Source organism: Bufo bufo, chromosome 1 (assembly GCF_905171765.1).
Source record: "Bufo bufo chromosome 1, aBufBuf1.1, whole genome shotgun sequence".
In the NCBI taxonomy this organism is placed as follows: domain Eukaryota; kingdom Metazoa; phylum Chordata; class Amphibia; order Anura; family Bufonidae; genus Bufo; species Bufo bufo.
The window spans coordinates 19241778-19263426 of record NC_053389.1 but is presented as its reverse complement, the minus strand read 5'-3'; the positions used below and the strand labels follow the sequence as shown (position 1 = coordinate 19263426).

Below are 21649 nucleotides of genomic sequence, written 5' to 3'. Positions count from 1 at the left end.
AGAGCAGCCCCTTTTTTTTAATTCAGAGAAATTTGGCAGCATTTGGAAGGGGCGTTGAATCCCTTTACGTTGTAAGAGGTAATTTGTAAATCCGCCATATAGGGTCAGAGAGTAAAGGGCACTGCCTCGCCGCTTCTCACCCCAGGGGGCACAGATCTGTAAGTCCCTGCACGGCACGGACAGACACATAGTGTATCCCTCATCTGTGGGGATTTAAGTGATCTGTAGATTAATATACATCCTGAAACAAAGGAATTAACAGTATAACCAACAAATAACAGAACTAGCATAGCTAGATGTATAGTAGGCATGGTATTGCATGGAATGGGATAGGGGGAAAAGAGAGAAATAACATGTTAGTTATCACCAGATGATTGGAGAACTGGCGGACACGAGAAATTCAATTGTCCATAGGAAGTCTTCTGGATACAGCTCTTCTGGAGTTCCTAGGGCTCTTTTGACGCCTGGGGGTGCGTTGACGTTCCCAGATGCCTGGATGTGGGATTTCAGGGAGATTGCATAAGTCCTGAATGGGGTCCCAGTTTTCGATCCTGAGGGGTTCTATCTGGAGATGATCGTAGATTGAGTCCAGATCAGTATAGTTGGATATAGAGAGTATGCGCCCCTCATACATAAACGATAAGCCAAATGGGAAAGACCATCTATAAGGAATCTTGTGTTCCCCGAGCCAGCTAGTCAGCGGTCTCAGGGCTCTTCTTTTGTCTAGGGTGGACTGGGCTAAATCTTGAAAGATTTGAATATCGTGACCATCCCAGGATACTTTGCCGGATTGACGGGCTTTGTAAATGACTGCTTCTTTAACAGGGAAGCTGAGGAATTTACATATAATGTCCCTCGGTGGGGCTGAGGCAGCAGGTTTAGGCCTTAGAGCTCGATGTGCCCTTTCAAGTATAACTTCATGGGCTGTTTCTGGACCAAGGAGGGACATGCATATCTGCACCACTGTGCTGGGAATGTCACCTGTATCTACGGACTCAGGGACACCCCTGAAACGCAAGTTATTGCGCCTACCTCTATTTTCCTGATCTTCCAGGGAATTACAGAGGCAGTTCATCTTGAGTTGAATGGCTTGGAAACGCTGGGACACTTCTGCCTGGTGCCGTATGATGGCTTCCTGCGTGTTTTCCAGTGTCTCTACTCGGCCTCCCACTTGTGAGATTTCCTGCTTGATAGCTGCAAGGTCGGAGCTTAGAGGCTCTAGTGCAGATGCCAGTGAGGAGGATAAAATCTCTTTCAAGAAGGAGCGTGAGATAGGGAGGTTATCTACATCCTCCTCCCCTCCGGCGGCTTGATCGGTCAGCTCAGGTTGTTTGGAGTGCGGGTCGGGGTCGGTGCCATCTTGGCGTCTCTGGATACATGCAGCGCCGCCGCTTTTTTGATAAATTTATCCATCTCCCCGGAGGTAGCGGTTCCCCTGTCTTGTGCTGTATGGTCTCCGGTTCTGGGACCTCCGATTTTTACCATGGTCGGTGCATCAGCTTATGATAAAAAGGCTTCTGTGGTGATAACAGTCACGGAGCTGCAGCCTCAAGCGTCCATGCTGTTCCGCCGCCGCTACCCACTAGTTGTGATTTGAGGTAAGTATGATTTAATTATTATTATTTTTTTAACAAACACTAAAATGCTTTAATATGGATCTCAGATTCCGGCAATCAGTGATGAACGTGGCATCTGAGGGGTACAATAACTTGGGGCGGTGTGATCGCCGTTCCCTGTCATTGCGCCCGCTACTTACAAAGAAACGTGCTTTGTGACCAAGTAATTCATCACAAAGCAAATTTTCTTGTAAAATTCGGCGAAGCAGCCAAATCGAATTTTAGAGAACTTCGCTCATCTCTAGTGATGATGAAATAACGCAAGTGGGAGATTTACCAATGAAATACAGCAGAATTCTGTGCCGGGCGCCACATTTATTTACCTGTTTTATACACTTTTCTACCACTTTCACACCATGTCCAGCAAGGAGTGTGATGTCACAGGAAGGTGCGTGATGTCACAGGAAGGGGCTTGATGTCACAGGAAGGAGTGTGATGTTACAGGAAGGTGCTTGATGTTACAGGAAGGGATGTGATGTCACAGGAAGGGGCTTGATGTCACAGGAAGGTGCGTGATGTTACAGGAAGGGATGTGATGTCACAGGAAGGTGCGTGATTTCACAGGAAGGGGCGTGATGTTACAGGAAGGTGTGTGATGTCACAGGAAGGGGCGTGATGTTACAGGAAGGTGCGTGATGTCACAAGAAGGGGCTTGATGTTACAGGAAGGTGTGTGATGTCACAGGAAAGGGTTTGATGTTACAGTAAGGTGTGTGATGTCACAGTAAGGAGTGTGATGTCACAGGAAGGTGCGTGATGTCACAGGAAGGGGCGTGATGTTACAGGAAGGGGCGTGATGTCACAAGAAGGGGCCTGATGTCACAGGAAGGTGCGTGATGTTACAGGAAGGGATGTGATGTCACAGGAAGGAGTGTGATTTCACAGGAAGGTGTGTGATGTCACAGGAAGGGGCTTGATGTTACAGGAAGGTGTGTGATGTCACAGGAAGGAGTGGGATGTCACAGGAAGGTGCGTGATGTCACAGGAAGGGGCTTGATGTTACAGGAAGGAGTGTGATGTCACAGGAAGGTGCGTGATGTCACAGGAAGGGGCGTGATGTCACAGGAAGGGGCTTGATGTTACAGGAAGGGGCTTGATGTTACAGGAAGGAGTGTGATGTCACAGGAAGGTGTGTGATGTCACAGGAAGGGGCTTGATGTTACAGGAAGGATGTGATGTCAGAGGAAGGAGTGTGATGTCACAGGAAGGTGCGTGATGTCACAGGAAGGGGCGTGATGTTATAGGAAGGTACTTTTCCATTCACTTATCCGGATGAGGGCTTATTTTTTGTGAGACAAGTATTTTTTAATGGCACCATTTAATTTACCATAGTTTGTAACAAAATTCTTTGTGGGGTGAAATAAAAAAAAAATCCACCATAGTTCTTTTTTTATTATTTTTATAGCACAAAAATTCACTGCACACAAAAAAAAAAAAATGACATGAATACCTTATTGTACAGGTTTATGACAATCCCAAACTTATATAGTTTGTGTAGAGATAGATAGATATGAGATAGATAGATATATATGAGAGATAGATGATAGATAGATAGATAGATAGATAGATAGATAGATAGATAATAGATAGATAGATAATAGATAGATAGATAATACATAGATAATAGATAGATAGATAGATAGATAGATAGATAGATAGATAGATAGATAGATAGATAGATAGATAGATAGATAATAGATAGATAGATAGATATGAGATAGATAGATAGATAGATAATAGATAGATAGATAGATAATAGATAATAGATAGATAGATAGATAGATAGATAATAGATAGATAGATAGATAGATAATAGATAGATAGATAGATAGATAGATAGATAGATAGATAGATAGATATGAGATAGATAGATAGATAGATAGATAGATAGATAATAGATAGATAATAGATAATAGATAATAGATAGATAGATAATAGATAGATAGATAATAGATAGATAGATAATACATAGATAATAGATAGATAGATAGATAGATAGATAGATAGATAGATAATAGATAGATAGATATATAGATAGATAAAGAGATAAAGAGATAGATGATAGACGGATAAATAGATATGAGACAGACGGATGGATAGGCTATAGTTAGATATATGAGATAGATAACATACGTAGATAGATAGATAATATCAGTCATAGATATTGGATGGATACATAGACACATGTGAGGCCTCGGTCATCCTGTGTGCGGACCTCATGACGATCACATTCTTCAGCCGTGTGCGACACATGAAGTCCCGTCCAGGGTACAGCTCACCTGTCATGTGCCGACCCTGACACAAAAAAAGCATCTGTCAGCCAAAAAGGGGTTAACCCTGGCTGTCATTGTTCCGTGGGGCCTGGTTCTCTGGAAAAAACTGTCGCCCTCATCATATCCATTCATGGCACCAGAATGCCAGCTAAGCACATGCCTTTATCAGGAACCCACCGAGCTCTCAGCCTGGAGGGAGCAGGGGGCCGTCTATTCACCCCCTTCTATCAGCCCTGAGAGGGAGGTATCCCGAATTAAAAAGATTTTACCTCCGTCAACAGAAACCATGCTCCATGTTCAGCATCATGGGTTTTTTGGACTGGAGCCTAGAGTGATCCCTTTCAACGCTGTTCTGCGCTGGAGTGAGAACCTCTGTCTGCTCACCTCTTGTTAGGACACAGGTAAGGGGCTCACCTTCTCCGCCGTCCGCCCGCAGGACGCCTCTGGTCACCTGACGCACAGCTTTATTATTGCCACGCAAAACTCCAGAGATGAGGCAAATTAACGTAAGGTTGCGATGCGAAAATATTCTGCAAACTTTAGGTTGCAAGTCATTGTGTGGAGCAACTCCGAAGTGCCATAACTTTCTTTTTTTTCCAGTTCACATACCCGCATGAGGGCTTGTTTTTTGCGCGACAGGTAGCACTTTTTAATGTCACCATTTAATATTGTATACAATGTAGCAGGAAGCTGGAAAAACATTCCAAATGGGGCGGAATTGGAAAAAAATGCAATTGTGCCATGGTTTTATGGGTTTCGTTTTTACAGACTTCCCTACACGGTAAAAATGACCGGTTTCCTTCATTCTCGGGTCAGTATGATTACAGCAATACCGAATTTATAGAGTTTTTCTTGTGTTTTAATACTAAAAATAAAAATTACAAAAATGCTTTTTTTTCTTTGCATCACCATATTCTGGCACTTGTGATCCCGTAAGTTTTTATATCTCCTGTGAGAGCTCATTTTTGATACCATTTTGCAGTACTCATGACTTTTTTTCCAGTGTTTTTGGGAGGTGAAAAATGCAAATCATCCATTTTTCCATTACGGCATTCACCGTCTGGGATAATTACGTTTCTGTTTTAATAGATTGGGCATTTTGGGACGCGGCGGCACATATGATCTTTATTTTTATTATGGCGAAAGAGGTATTATTTAAATATTTAGATTTTTTATATTTTGAAAAACTTTTTTACTTTTTTTTTTTACTTTTCTAAGCGCCCCTAGGAGGCTTACATCTTCAATCTTCAGATCGCTTGTCCCTTAGGCCTCATGCACACAAACGTATTTTCCTTCTGTGTCTGTTTTTTTGCGGACCGTATGCGGAACCATTCATTTTAATTGGTCTGCAAAAAACTGAAGTAACTCCGTGTGCATTCCGTTTCCATATGTCCGTTTTTCTGTTCCGCAAAAAAATAGAACGTGTACTATTATTGTCCGCATTGCGGACAAGGATATTACTGTTCTATTAGGGGCCAGCTGTTCTGTTCCGCAAAATACAGAATGCACACAGACATCATCCGTGGACTGCAAAATACATATGGTTGTGTGCATGAGGCCTTACACTGCAATGAATTTTTTTTGCTGATGACACAAAGATATGTAACAGGGTTGATGTTCCTGGAGGGAAACGCCAAATGGAAAAGGATTTAGGAAAACTAGAAGAATGGTCAGAACTCTGGGAACTGAAATTTAATGTGGATAAGTGCAAGATAATGCACCTGGGGCGTAAAAACCCAAGGGCAGAATATAGAATATTTGACACAGTCCTGACCTCAGTATCTGAGGAAAGGGATTTAGGAGTAATTATTTCAGAAGACTTAGGGCTCTTTCACACCTGCGTTATTGTCTTCCGGCATAGAGTTCCGTCGTCGGGGCTCTATGCCGGAAGAATCCTGATCAGGATTATCCTAATGCATTCTGAATGGAGAGAAATCCGTTCAGGATGCATCAGGATGTCTTCAGTTCCGGTACGGAACGTTTGTTGGCCGGAGAAAATACCGCAGCATGCTGCGCTTTTTGCTCCGGCCAAAAATCCGGAACACTTGCCGCAAGGCCGGATCCGGAATTAATGCCCATTGGAAGGCATTGATCCGGATCCGGCCTTAAGCTAAACGTCGTTTCGGCGCATTGCCGGAGCCGACATTTAGCTTTTTCAGAGTGGTTACCATGGCTGCCGGGACGCTAAAGTCCTGACAGCCATGGTAAGTGTAGCGGGGAGCGGGGGAGCAGTGTACTTACCGTCCGTGCGGCTCCCCGGGCGCTCCAGAGTGACGTCAGGGCGCCCCAAGCGCATGGATCACGTGATCGCATGGATCACGTGATCGCATGGATCACGTCATCCATGCGCATGGGGCGCTCTGACGTCATTCTGGAGCGCCCCGGGAGCCGCACGGACTGTAAGTATAACGCTCCCCCGCTCCCCGCTCCTACTATGGCAACCAGGACTTTAATAGCGTCCTGGGTGCCATAGTAACACTGAAAGCATTTGGAAGACGGTTCCGTCTTCAAATGCTTTCAGTACACTTGCGTTTTTCCGGATCCGGAGTGTAATTCCGGCAAGTGGAGTACACGCCGGATCCGGACAACGCAAGTGTGAAAGAGGCCTTAAAGGTGGGAAGACAATGTAATAGAGCAGCACGAAATGCCAGCAGAATGCTTGGATGTATAGGGAGAGGTATAAGCAGTAGAAAGAGTGAAGTGCTTATGCCGCTGTACAGAACACTGGTGAGACCTCACTTGGAGTATTGTGCTCAGTACTGGAGGCCATATCTCCAGAAGGATATAGATACTCTAGAGAGAGTTCAGAGAAGAGCTACTAAACTAGTACATGGATTGCAGGATAAAACTTACCAGGAAAGATTAAAGGACCTTAACATGTATAGCTTGGAAGAAAGACGAGACAGAGGGGATATGATAGAAACTGCTAAATACATAAAGGGAATCAACTCGGTAAAGGAGGAGAGCATATTTAAAAGAAGAAAAACTACCACAAGAGGACACAGTTTTAAATTAGAGGGGCAAAGGTTTAAAAGTAATATCAGGAAGTATTACTTTACTGAGAGAGTAGTGGATGCATGGAATAGCCTTCCTGCAGAAGTGGTAGCTGCAAATACAGTGAAGGGGTTTAAGCATGCATGGGATAGGCATAAGGCTATCCTTCATATAAGATAAGGGCCGGGGGCTATCCATAGTATTCAGTATATTGGGCAGACTAGATGGGCCAAATGGTTCTTATCTGCCGACACATTCTATGTTTCTATGTTTCTATGAATTAGAATTGTCGTGTATGGCAGAGTCGCTGTTTTATTATGGAGCCCGGCCACCTGCAGACCTCCATAACAACTACAGCTGTGATAGTGTGGAACTTTTCAGAAGACACATAACTATTAACACGAGTGAACTGGTTCCCTGATCTCAGCCCAGGGAAGCCATTCAGGCCCAGTGAGTGCACCATTCTCTGGGAAAGCCATCTCAGAGATCCCTGCCAATCAGTTGTTTGAGAAGGCACCGGCGCTCCTGTGAGCGCTGAGGCCTTCTTACAACTAACCAAACACAGCGCCATACATCGTATATCGGCTGTGTTTGGTGCTCATTCACTTCAGTGGGGCTGAGCTGCGCCTAGGCCATGTGACCGATGTCCCAAAACATGATGCCCTCTCTACCAAGCCCAAACCATGATGTCCCCTCCATCAGCCCCAAATCATGATGCCCACTCCACCAGCCCCAAACCATGATGGTCATCCAACATTCTCAAACCAAGATGCTCCTTCCTTCAGCCCCAAACCATGATGTTTCCTTTACCACCACCAAACAATGAGGTTCCCTCCACCAGCTCCAAACCATGATGTCCCCTCCACGAGCCCCAAACCTTGATTTCCCCTCCACCAGCTCCAAACCATGATGCCTGCTTCACCTCTTCAAACCATGATTTTTCCTCCGCCAGCCCCAAACCATGACGTTCCCTCCACCAGCTCCAAACCATGATGCTCCCTCTACCAGTCCAAAACCATGATGTCATCTCCACCAACCCCGACATTCCCTCCACCAGTCCCAAACTCTCATGTTCTCTCCACCAGCCTCAAACCATGATGTTACCTCCACTAACCTCAAACCATGATGACTCATCCACCAGCCCCAAAAACCATGATGCTCCCTCCACCAGCCCCAAACCATTATGTCACTTCCACCAGACCCACCCATGACATTCTCTCCACCAGTCCCAAACCATGATGCTCCCTCCACCAGCTCCAAACGATATTTCAACCTCCACCAGACCCACCCATGACATTCTCTCCACCAGCCCCAAACCATGATGTTTCGTCAACACCAGTCCCAAACCATGATGTCACCTCCACCAGTCCCACCTATGACATTCTCTCCACCAGCCCCAAACCTTGATGTCCCCTCCACCAGTGCAGAGATGTATTCCAGAGTGGTTAACTCACAATAGATATGTTATGCACATCTGACATCCTTAGGTGGACGGGCTGAAAGATATAAATCTGTGTGCACAAAGACAAAGAACTCAGCTCCAATGAGAACATTATCCAGTTAGGATGTTGTAGGTCACTATATCTTTCTTGTATTACTATGGGGTGCCAGCCATGTGCTATAAGGGTAGCAGGATGATGGGAGCTCCCCCTATTGTGTTGTAGAGCTGAGATGCTCTAGTAGCACCCTATGGATTTTGGAGAGCTGACAGACTCCTTATCTCTGCTCTCTAACCTCCTCAAAACTCATTATAGTTCAGTTCTTACCTCACTGATAAGAGTGTGGCTTAAATAAATCTTTTAATTATCGTTAAAACAAGGAAGATGATAAATCTCACCATATGTTTGAAGGAGATAAAACACTGAAAAACAGGGGCCATTAATAGTGTCATCCACTTTGCTATTAGATTATTCCTCCACACAACATCCTTCTGAATCCCCGATCCATTATAGAGACCCATGGTAGATTTGCTATGGGGCCCTTCTCTTCTGTGTTAACCACTGGTGGTACCTAACTGTAAACCTGCAATAAGTTCCACTCCATCTGTGTACATAATAACCATAGGACCTCATAGGCACTACATTAGCAAATATTAAATGGCCCTAGTGACGTATAATTATATACTGTGTATAACTTGTCATCTTCTCCAGACACCATCTTCTGCTGTCAAGATGTATAGTTTCATGGGTGGAGGCCTCTTCTGCGCCTGTGTAGGTAACATCCTTTTAGTCGTTTCCACCGCCACAGACTACTGGATGCAGTATCGACTGTCTGGGACATTTGCACACCAAGGCCTGTGGAGATATTGTGTGACCGGAAAATGCTACATGCAGACGGAGAGCATCGGTAGGTATCCATCACTCTAGGCCATGGGATCAGAGTTATTTAAAACATTTTCATCACTATGCTGTACACTGCAGCTCTGCCTGTTCAGTTTGGCCTCTGCACATCAGCACAAGCCCAGCATAAGTTACCCACCGATCCCTGCTATGACAGAGAAGTTTTATAGTGCACAGGTGTCCTATAATGTTGTATTGGTCCCTATACTATACAGGGCTCAGTGTTTTGCTGTAGAGCTGAACTGTTCCTCTCTTCCAGCGTACTGGAACGCCACAAGAGCTTTTATGATCCTCTCCACACTGTCCTGCTTCGCTGGGATCATTGCTGGGATCTTGTCCTTTGCACATTTCTCTACTTTTCAGAGATTTAACAGATCATTTGCTGCAGGCATCATGTTCTTCATCTCCAGTAAGTAAATGTGTCATGTATACATAACACTGCAGTGTCCACTAACTGATAATGCTAGTCTATAGTGTGCGGTATTATACTAGTAATATACCTACACATAGGAGCAGTATTATTAGTTATATTCTTGTACATAGGAGCAGTATTATAGTAGTTATATTCTAGTACATAGGAGACAGTATTATAGTAGTTATATTCTTGTACATAGGAGCAGTATTATAGTAGTTATATTCTTGTACATAGGAGGCAGTATTATAGTAGTTATATTCTTGTACATAGGAGCAGTATTATAGTAGTTATATTCTTGTATATAAGAGCAGTATTATAGTAGTTATATTCTTGTACATAGGAGGCAGTATTATAGTAGTTATATTCTTGTACATAGGAGGCAGTATTATAGTAGTTATATTCTTGTACATAGGAGCAGTATTATAGTAGTTATATTCTTGTACATAGGAGCAGTATTATAGTAGTTATATTCTTGTACATAGAAGCAGTATTATAGTAGTTATATTCTTGTACATAGGAGGCAGTATTATAGTAGTTATATTCTTGTATATAGAGGGCAGTATTATAGTAGATATATACTTGTACATAGGAGCAGTATTATAGTAGTTATATTCTTGTACATAGGAGCAGTATTATAGTAGTTATATTCTTGTATATAGAGGGCAGTATTATAGTAGATATATACTTGTACATAGGAGCAGTATTATAGTAGTTATATTCTTGTACATAGGAGCAGTATTATAGTAGTTATATTCTTGTACATAGGAGGCAGTATTATAGTAGTTATATTCTTGTATATAGAGGGCAGTATTATAGTAGATATATACTTGTACATAGGAGCAGTATTATAGTAGTTATATTCTTGTACATAGGAGCAGTATTATAGTAGTTATATTCTTGCACATAGGAGCAGTATTATAGTAGTTATATTCTTGTACACAGGAGGCAGTATTATAGTAGTTATATTCTTGTACATAGGAGGCAGTATTATAGTACTATATTCTTGTCCATAGGAGGCAGTATTATAGTAGTTATATTCTTGTACATAGGAGCAGTATTATAGTAGTTATATTCTTGTACATAGGAGCAGTATTATAGTACTATATTCTTGTACATAGAAGGCAGTATTATAGTAGTTATATTCTTGTACATAGGAGCAGTATTATAGTAGTTATATTCTTGTACATAGGAGGCAATTTTTATTGTGAAAACAAACAAAAAAAATACAATTAAAATACATTCTTACAATACAAAAACAAAATAACAACAGGCATTGTACACACAATGACTACTCATCTAGAATGACTATAGAATCATATTAAACTTAGAAAGTCCACATTTGCTGGGGAGGAAAAAGAAGAGAAAAAAACACACAAAATAACATCATATTTTCTGTTTTAAACCAAAGACACATTTCTCCATAATTTCCTATTATTCGGGTTACTCCTTATCTCTAATGACTTAACCCATTGGAGCTCAGACATTATTTGGCTTACGGCTGTGGTGTGGTGGAATGGCTCATTGTGTATAGACACGCGGGTTCTCATGTGCCAATGGTAATATTTTATGACAGATATGATCAGGTACATTGTCCCCCTGTCTACATTCCTATTTCTGGATGGAACAGCATAGATTATATCAGGATAAGTCAGGGACTGCAGTAATGGGATGTTTAGCTTTTGTGACACCTCTTCCCATATTCTCCTCCCACCCCTGCAGTCAGATATTAAGTGCTCCATCGTCTCCTCCTGCTGACAACAGAGAGGACAGTTCGTATCTGAAACACTTAAAAATTTCAGGTTACCCCTAACAAATAGCTTTCCATGTAATGACAACCAAGCTATGTCAAATAATTTGGCGGGGAGTCGTTTCCCATTGAGGACTTTCTTGTAACGTGCTAGTCACACAATCCCTCAAGACAAGTGGAGAACAAAAGAAAGCCCTACAGACCCTCACGTATAGATCTTTCCTTGGCTTACCCTCAATGTAGGACTTCTCTATCTTCCACCTTCTCACACACTTCAGCCCATAGTCCAGGTACTGGGGGAGGTAGTCACTCGTCCATCGACCCCTCTTGAGACTGCCGCCTCGCACCCAAGACTCTGCAAAAGGCATTATCCAGTCCCTTATACTATTCACCCACAGGAAGCTGTTCTCTGAGTCCAGGCAACCAAAATTAACTTTTAGAAACATGGAGTCAAAGAACACCCTTGGATTCAGCATATCCTCTGTAGATAGGTGATCCCTCTTTTTATCAGGTTCAACCTGTTCCCCCACAACAGTTGGAAGAACAGGCTAAAGAGCCTAGCGGAGAAAGATTCCGGCAAAGTAAAAACGACAGAGACATACAAGAAGACAGGGACCAGGTAAGTCTTCAACATTTTAACCCTTTCTCTATAGGTCAGCCTCCAGTTCTTCCATCGCTGAACCTTTGCATTTCCGGCTTCCAACTTCTCTTCCCAATTTAGTTTGGCGTTATCATTCCTCCCAAATTTGACCCCTAGGATTTTAATATAGGTGGAGGCTCTCACAAATTGTGGCAGATCAAAGTCTGGATCACTGTCTGATATCCAGAGAGCTTGACTCTTCTCAAGGTTGACCAGAGACCCTGAGGCCTCCGAGTAACTTCTGATGGCCGCAGACAACATCTCCACCTCACGAGGCTCAGATATCACTACAGTCACATCATCCGCATAGGCAACAACACTCAGGGGCAGGCAATGGGGGACCGGCACCCCCTGAAAACCACACTCCTGCAGTGACCTCAAGAATGGGTCTAAGGCAAATACATACAGCAGCGGACTCAGTGGGCAACCCTGTCTCACCCCTGCCTCAACCCTGAAGGTATCACCTTGCCAACCATTGACCAGAGGAAAGCTCTCAGCCTCGCAATACAAAGTCTTCAGCCAATCGATGAATTGCCCCGGAATACCGTACTTTGACAAAGTGGCCCATAGATACTCATGATCTACTCTGTCAAAGGCTTTAGCCTGGTCAGGACTCACAACATATCTCCCACCCCTCAGGGCTTTACATCTCTCAAACATCTCCCTTATCGAGATGACTGCTCCAGAGATGTTCCGCCCTTCTACTGTGCCAAACTGACAGCCTGACAACAGTGCTGAGGACAGACAAACTAATCTAGAAAACAGAATTTTTGCCAGAATCTTTCTGTCAACATTCAAGAGGGCAATCGGCCTCCAGTTCTTGATGTCACTCGGCTCTTTACCTTTGGACAGCAGAATCAGCGAGGAGGTCTCTGAATGTCCTATAGAATTCTGCTGTTATCCCATCTGGACCTGGTGCCTTCTTCAGATGTAACTTATCAATTGCCTCTTTAACCTCCGCCACCGTCAAATCTGCTGTCAAAGGAGAAAAGTCCAAATCATTAGTATCAGGGAGCGGAGTTTCCTCCAAGAATTGGGTCATCTTGTCTCTATCCAAAACCTTCTTCTGAAACAAGTCAGCATAGTAAGATCTCACCACCCCCAGGATAGCCTCCCGAGATTCTTGCAAAACACCCTGGGGGTCAGTGAGACCGGTGACAGATTTATTTGCCACTCGCTCCCGGTAATTCTCAAAGGGATCAGGAGACCCTAAGGTCCCATAATCCCGTTCAAGAACCAGGGAGGTATACCTGCTGTACTGATACTGCCTTATCTCAGATTTCAGCCGGTCTATCCTTTGTTGGTCATCCCCTCCCGCCGAATATAGTGACTCCAATTCTTTCCGCAGCTTGAGATACTGACCATACTTACTCTTCCCCTTTATAAATGACAGTCTCTTTAAGAGAGATCTGATCTCATCCTTGACATCCTCCCACCAGTCGGCCATATTGCCATAAAAGTCCACTCTCTCTAGCTGACTCTGTATAAGAGAGTGAACATGACTCTGAACCGAAGGGTCTTCTAATAGACTGGAATTAAGTCTCCATAACCCTCTACCTGTCCCAGAACACTTTGTGACACCCAAACAGAAATATAAGGCCAGATGGTCTGAATAAGGGACGATCTCATCTTTCTCACCAATGGTCTCTGTAGGACTCACCAGAGCTAAATCTATCCGACTTCTTCTTTCACCACAAGAATAAGTAAATTTTGGTTTCCGACCACCCTGCACAAACACATCTGACAACCCGGCCTGTTGAATAATTCTGTTTAAGACCTTGGAGTCTCTGGTAAGAGGCCTATTAGAGGTCCTGTTACAAGATGTCCTGGTGGCATTAAAATCTCCAGACATGACAGGGATAGATGTGAAGAGATATGGCTTCACTTCATTATAAAGGTTAACCCTTTCAGTCACTGTCTGCGAACCATAGATATTTATAAGACGGAGCCTCCTACCCCGAATGGTAACTTCCAGAATTAGGCACCTTCCCATCAATACCTCTGTCAACCTATGTATAGTTACATCATTGGTGTTAAAGAGGATAGAGACCCCGGCACTTGGTTCTACAGCCAGTGACCAAAAGGATGGACCAGACCGCCATTCACGCTCGGCTTCCCGTAAGAGTCCTAAAGTATTCAAACGTGTCTCTTGTAAGAAAAAGACATCAGCATCAAGAGACCTTAGATGTTCATAAACCACATGCCTGGTCCTCCTCACTCTGACACTGTTCACATTATTGGAGAACACTTTAAGGGTAAAGTCAGCCATCAAAGCAAAGCACAAGAAGCAGAGATATTCCCCCCATCATCATAGATCTGAGTCTGAGCCCACCTGCCGACCACCTGTCTCCATGTCTGATTCGGACAGACGTTTAGCTCGCGGGGGTTTCCTTTTTGTGGGGGGATCGCCCTCTTGGTCCTCATTAAATTCATCTACCACCCTCTTTAACTCTCTCTCCATCTCTTCCTCAGCGTCTGACTCTGATAGGACACCGTACCTATTTGTAATAGTCATGACACCTGACCCGGGGTCTACTTTCTTTTTGGAAGGTTTTTGGACAGTGGTCCATTCCCCCCCAGGCTTACGGCTGGTTTTGTCCTTCTTCCGTCTCTTCTGCGGATTTATTGATGCTGGGGCAGAAGACGACATGCCCACAACCTGCTCAGTGACCTCCCCGCTCCCCTCAGTGGCTCCTGGCTGGGACTGGTCAGGCACTATGTCACCTATATTGTCACCCATATTGTGCTGAGGCTCGGGCGGTGTCACTGCTGACCCTGACAACAGCGTCTCCTCCTCTAGGTCATCTGCCACTTCCAGCAAGTCCTCATCAGGGATAAGTCCTTACAAACATTATGCCAGGCGTCTGGACAGTCCCTGTGCGAGTGACCGATCCTACCACAGAGGTTGCACCGGATGTTCTGGCAGGTGGCGCTGACATGGCCGATCTCCCCGCATAAATTACATTTTACCAGGGTGCACACACTCGCAATATGACCGGCCTTTCCGCATTTAAAACATTTTCTAGGCTGACCCGCATAGAAGCATACCCCTTTCTCCCGGGTTGGGCAGATGTTGGGTAATGTTGTTAACCTGCCGTAACTTTACCAGGACCTTCCACCCCCCAGTCCATATGCCATCCTCGTCCCTAGTCTTGGTCAGATCTGACATTAGGTCACAGTGTCTTTTTAGCCACACAACAATATCCTGGTGTGGTACCGACTCGTTCCAGAATATTATGGTGACGTTTGCTGTGTCCGGTCTAGAGATGGGGATGAGGCTGAACTTATTCCAGCCATCAGCATCTCTCACCCGGGCGAAATGAGCCCAGAAGCGGTCCAGGTCAGACATGAGTTTAAAGCTGACGTCATACCCCTGCCTGTCAGGAAGGTTTATCACTGCCAGGATGTTAGATGGCAGGAAACCCATTTGGTGGCACAGAAGTTCACGGACCACAAACCTCCTGTTGGGCAAATCCTCCTTGACCCCTCTATGCCTGAACCTGACCACGTTCCTCCTCTTAAAAGCCTGACATGTATAGTTCACATTAGACCTGAAGGATGGTGACCCACGGCTCCAGGCATTACCAGAGGAGACACCACCAGTTCCACCCTCCTGCTGTACTTGGGGGCGCTGTGGTGGCTGCTGACCGCCTGCACTATGGGGGTCTGACACTCCTGGTGTAACTAAAGGGGGGAAGTGCTGTGCATCAGACTGTACAGCCCCCTCCCCACCATCATCCATAATACTCTGTGGGTCACAAGCCTCTGAAGGCTGATCTAATAGTGGATCTGACTCTAGAGATGATCCCAAATCCCACACACACTGTGAAGCGCTCCCCTCTGCAGAAACATCATCAGTAACATCACATACAGCCATATCAGTGCAGTCACTAGCAGTATGATCCTGCTCTACAGAGCCCCGACAGTCCTGCTGAGCCATGACCTGTGAGCTCTCTGCTGCACTGCTGCCTTCAGGCAAGAGTCCACAGTCCTGCTGCTCTCTACTGCCCCCCAGCGCTTGTGGTGACTGCACTGCTACTGCAGAGTTACCTTCAGGCGAGAGTCCACAGTCCTGCTGCTCTCTACTGCCCCCCAGGGCTTGTGGTGACTGCACTGCTACTGCAGAGTTACCTTCAGGCGAGACCCCACAGTCCTGCTGCTCTCTACTGCCCCCGAGGGCTTGTGGTGACTGCACTGCTACTGCAGAGTTACCTTCAGGCGAGAGCCCACAGTCCTGCTGCTCTCTACTGCCCCCCAGGGCTTGTGGTGACTGCACTGCTACTGCAGAGTTACCTTCTGGCTTTAGTCCACAGTCCTGCTGCTCTCTACTGCCCCCCAGGGCTTGTGGTGACTGCACTGCTACTGCAGAGTTACCTTCAGGCGAGAGTCCACAGTCCTGCTGCTCTCTACTGCCCCCCAGGGCTTGTGGTGACTGCACTGCTACTGCAGAGTTACCTTCAGGCGAGACCCCACAGTCCTGCTGCTCTCTACTGCCCCCGAGGGCTTGTGGTGACTGCACTGCTACTGCAGAGTTACCTTCAGGCGAGAGCCCACAGTCCTGCTGCTCTCTACTGCCCCCCAGGGCTTGTGGTAACTGCACTGCTACTGCAGAGTTACCTTCTGGCTTTAGTCCACAGTCCTGCTGCTCTCTACTGCCCCCCAGGGCTTGTGGTGACTGCACTGCTACTGCAGAGTTACCTTCAGGCGAGAGTCCACAGTCCTGCTGCTCTCTACTGCCCCCCAGGGCTTGTGGTGACTGCACTGCTACTGCAGAGTTACCTTCTGGCTTGAGTCCATAGTCCTGCTTCACAATACAAACCGCTGGGACTTGTGGTACCTTTTGAGGAGTCTCTTCAGGTCTTTGCTGTTGCTGGACACTTTCTCCCACTTCTTTGTACAAATTCCCTTTCTCAAAAGGGAAGCTGGCTGGTCTGAGGACTGGTCTTGCACAGGCCTGCTGGGTGTCATCTGGACAGGTTGGAGACTTGGGTATAGATGGAGATGGTTCTGGCGCAGGTCTTCCCCCATGTCCCTCAAGTCTTTGCTGGTTCCTGAAGGTTTCAGCGACTGGTCCCATCTGCTCCAGTACAGCCTCCATGTCCTGCACAGTCTCAGCGAGCTGCACAGCGAGGGAGCTCAGCTTCTTGTCGTGGACGGCCGGATTGTTGGGGTTTGCTGCCTTTAACTTATAGACACAATCTATCTGTTTCTGCAGCTGTAGTTTTGTCCTTTTTAATGTCTCTAGTCTCTTGACCAGAGCTGGGATCCGCTCGGCCAGACATAGTTCTGGTGCACGCTGAGTATTGGGGGGTTGTGTACTCACAGAATGGCTCCTTACAGGCGTCCCTCTGCTTGGTCCTTGCACTGGACTTGGTGCAGCCGTGGTCACTGCTGCGAGGTCACTATCTCCAGATTGGGGACTGGGCCCCTGGTTCTTCCCAGTGACTGCACTTGTGGCCCCATGAAGCCTTCCTTCAGTATTCCCTCTGGTCTCATCTGTCGTGTTGGCGACTTTTGCGCTGTTCCCACTCCCGTAACGTGTGCGGTCAGACCGTATCAGGACAGGCTGCTGCAGATTCTCCTGCATGGTCTGCTTCTCCAGGGATGTTCTCCTCTGTCTGCCTGAGGGTGGGGTGGATTGCACACCTGCAGCCATGGTCTTACTCAGTGATGTCTCCTTCTTTACTTCCAACATTTTCTTTTCATCTTTGCTTCCTGCTGCACTGGGACTGGCAACACTCGGAACATTCCTTCCTTCCAAAGAAACTTCTGGATAATTATCCATGGAGTGAGAAGACTGGGAATTATTTCCCAGAATAGGCCTTGGAGCCTGGGCCTTGCTTGGGGAGCATCCCCACCCAGAGTGGCCCCGCCCTGGGCTTTCTCCAGACATCCAAAGCCTCAGGAGAGCTACTGCCACACGTCCTCACAGCTAGGAGGCAGTATTATAGTAGTAATATTCTTGTATATAGGAGGCAGTATTATAGTAGTTATATACTTGTACATTGGAGCAGTATTATAGTAGTTATATTCTTGTACATAGGAGGCAGTATTATAGTAGTTATATTCTTGTACATAGGAACAGTATTATAGTAGTTATATTCTTGTACATAGAAGGCAGTATTATAGTAGTTATATTCTTGTACATTGGAGCAGTATTATAGTAGTTATATTCTTGTACATAGGAACAGTATTATAGTAGTTATATTCTTGTACATAGGAGGCAGTATTATAGTAGTTATATACTTGTACATAGGAGCAGTATTATAGTAGTTATATTCTTGTACATAGAAGCAGTATTATAGTAGTTATATTCTTGTACATAGGAGCAGTATTATAGTAGTTATATTCTTGTACATAGGAGCAGTATTATAGTAGTTATATTCTTGTACATATGGAGCAGTATTATAGTAGTTATATTCTTGTACATAGGAGCAGTATTATAGTAGTTATATTCTTGTACATAGGGGCAGTATTATAGTAGTTATATTCTTGTACATAGGAGCAGTATTATAGCAGTTATATTCTTGTACATAGGAGGCAGTATTATAGTAGTTATATTCTTGTATATAGGAGGCAGTATTATAGTAGTTATATTCTTGTACATAGGAGCAGTATTATAGCAGTTATATTCTTGTACATAGGTGCAGTATTATAGCAGTTATATTCTTGTACATAGGAGGCAGTATTATAGTAGTTATATTCTTGTACATAGGAGGCAGTATTATAGTAGTTATATTCTTGTGCAGAGGAGCAGTATTATAGCAGTTATATTCTTGTACATAGGAGCAGTATTATAGCAGTTATATTCTTGTACATAGGAGCAGTATTATAGTAGTTATATTCTTGTACATAGGAGGCAGTATTATAGTAGTTATATTCTTGTGCAGAGGAGCAGTATTATAGTAGTTATATTCTTGTACATAGGAGCAGTATTATAGTAGTTATATTCTTGTATATAGGAGGCAGTATTATAGTAGTTATATTCTTGTACATAGGAGCAGTATTATAGTAGTTATATTACTGTACATAGGAGCAGTATTATAGTAGTTATATTCTTGTACATAGGAGCAGTATTATAGTAGTTATATTCTTGTACATAGGGGCAGTATTATAGTAGTTATATTCTTGTACATAGTGGAGCAGTATTATAGTAGTTATATTCTTGTACATAGGAGCAGTATTATAGTAGTTATATTCTTGTACATAGGAGCAGTATTATAGTAGTTATATTCTTGTACATAGGAGGCAGTATTATAATAGTTATATTCTTGTACATAGGAGCAGTATTATAGTAGTTATATACTTGTACATAGGAGCAGTATTATAGTAGTTATATTCTTGTATATAGGAGGCAGTATTATAGTAGTTATATTACTGTACATAGGAGCAGTATTATAGTAGTTATATTCTTGTACTTAGGAGGCAGTATTATAGTAGTTATATTCTTGTACATAGGAGCAGTATTATAGTAGTTATATTACTGTACATAGGAGCAGTATTATAGTAATTATATTCTTGTACATAGGAGCAGTATTATAGTAGTTATATTCTTGTACATAGGGGCAGTATTATAGTAGTTATATTCTTGTACATAGTGGAGCAGTATTATAGTAGTTATATTCTTGTACATAGGAGCAGTATTATAGTAGTTATATTCTTGTACATAGGTGCAGTATTATAGCAGTTATATTCTTGTACATAGGAGCAGTATTATAGTAGTTATATTCTTGTACATAGGAGGCAGTATTATAGTAGTTATATTCTTGTGCAGAGGAGCAGTATTATAGTAGTTATATTCTTGTACATAGGAGCAGTATTATAGTAGTTATATTCTTGTATATAGGAGGCAGTATTATAGTAGTTATATTCTTGTACATAGGAGCAGTATTATAGTAGTTATATTACTGTACATAGGAGCAGTATTATAGTAGTTATATTCTTGTACATAGGAGCAGTATTATAGTAGTTATATTCTTGTACATAGGGGCAGTATTATAGTAGTTATATTCTTGTACATAGTGGAGCAGTATTATAGTAGTTATATTCTTGTACATAGGAGCAGTATTATAGTAGTTATATTCTTGTACATAGGAGCAGTATTATAGTAGTTATATTCTTGTACATAGGAGGCAGTATTATAATAGTTATATTCTTGTACATAGGAGCAGTATTATAGTAGTTATATACTTGTACATAGGAGCAGTATTATAGTAGTTATATTCTTGTATATAGGAGGCAGTATTATAGTAGTTATATTACTGTACATAGGAGCAGTATTATAGTAGTTATATTCTTGTACTTAGGAGGCAGTATTATAGTAGTTATATTCTTGTACATAGGAGCAGTATTATAGTAGTTATATTACTGTACATAGGAGCAGTATTATAGTAATTATATTCTTGTACATAGGAGCAGTATTATAGTAGTTATATTCTTGTACATAGGGGCAGTATTATAGTAGTTATATTCTTGTACATAGTGGAGCAGTATTATAGTAGTTATATTCTTGTACATAGGAGCAGTATTATAGTAGTTATATTACTGTACATAGGAGCAGTATTATAGTAATTATATTCTTGTACATAGGAGCAGTATTATAGTAGTTATATTCTTGTACATAGGAGCAGTATTATAGTAGTTATATTCTTGTACATAGGAGCAGTATTATAGTAGTTATATTCTTGTACATAGGAGCAGTATTATAGTAGTTATATTCTTGTACATAGGAGCAGTATTATAGTAGTTATATTCCTGTACATAGGAGACAGTATTATAGTAGTTATATTCTTGTACATAGGAGCAGTATTATAGTAGTTATATTCTTGTACATAGGAGCAGTATTATAGTAGTTATATTCTTGTACATAGGAGCAGTATTATAGTAGTTATATTTTTGTGCATAGGAAGCAGTATTTAATTCATTATATTCTTGTTTTTTAACTGATGCCTCCATTTTCATGTTCACAGCTCTTTTTGTATTACTGGCCATGGCAATTTACACTGGAGTAACAGTTAACTTTTTGGGAAAGCGGTTTGGCGACTGGCGTTTCTCCTGGTCCTACATCTTGGGCTGGGTTGCTTTGCTTATGACTTTCTTTGCAGGTAAGATTCGAGAACAGGCCGCAGTACAAATCTGCGGATAGATTCCTTTGCCTTTCACTGCTCATTTATTGAACCATATCTTTTTTTTTCAGGAATATTTTACATGTGCGCCTATCAAATGCATGAATGTCGGAGAGTCACCGGACCTCGCTAAAATGGCGGGAGTAGTAATAAAGACAATTCTATGGCATGATGTTCAGTAACGTTCTCTCCGCATCTTCCAGGACAAGGTGGTGACAAGATTCCGCGCACACCGGACACCTTAACACCACATACATATATACACAGGACCCGATCCGCAGCATCGGGGTTCATATACTTTAATGGGCATTTCCACCCATCATGACAAATATGACCTGTCTGTAGTCTTCTCTTCCATCAGTGTCGGGGAAAGCTGGGTGATAGGCAGCTTTACAGAAGTTGATGCACAGCTTTACTAGCCCTGTGTAGTTATATAGTAATACACTCCATTACTAGGCTGAATTGTTTTTCAGGAAAGCTGGGTGACACTTATAGAAGTGT

General features: G+C 43.3%; 1 protein-coding gene across 1 annotated transcript; it reads left to right on the top strand.

Moving 5' to 3' along the window:
• The first annotated feature begins 9053 nt into the window (after positions 1 to 9053).
• Positions 9054 to 21281, top strand: LIM2 (lens intrinsic membrane protein 2). The gene is made up of 4 exons (XM_040415498.1): positions 9054 to 9228; positions 9481 to 9630; positions 20993 to 21127; positions 21220 to 21281. Exons 1-4 carry the CDS (start codon positions 9054 to 9056, stop codon positions 21279 to 21281), a joined length of 522 nt encoding a protein of 173 aa, XP_040271432.1.
• Positions 21282 to 21649: the final 368 nt, after the last annotated feature.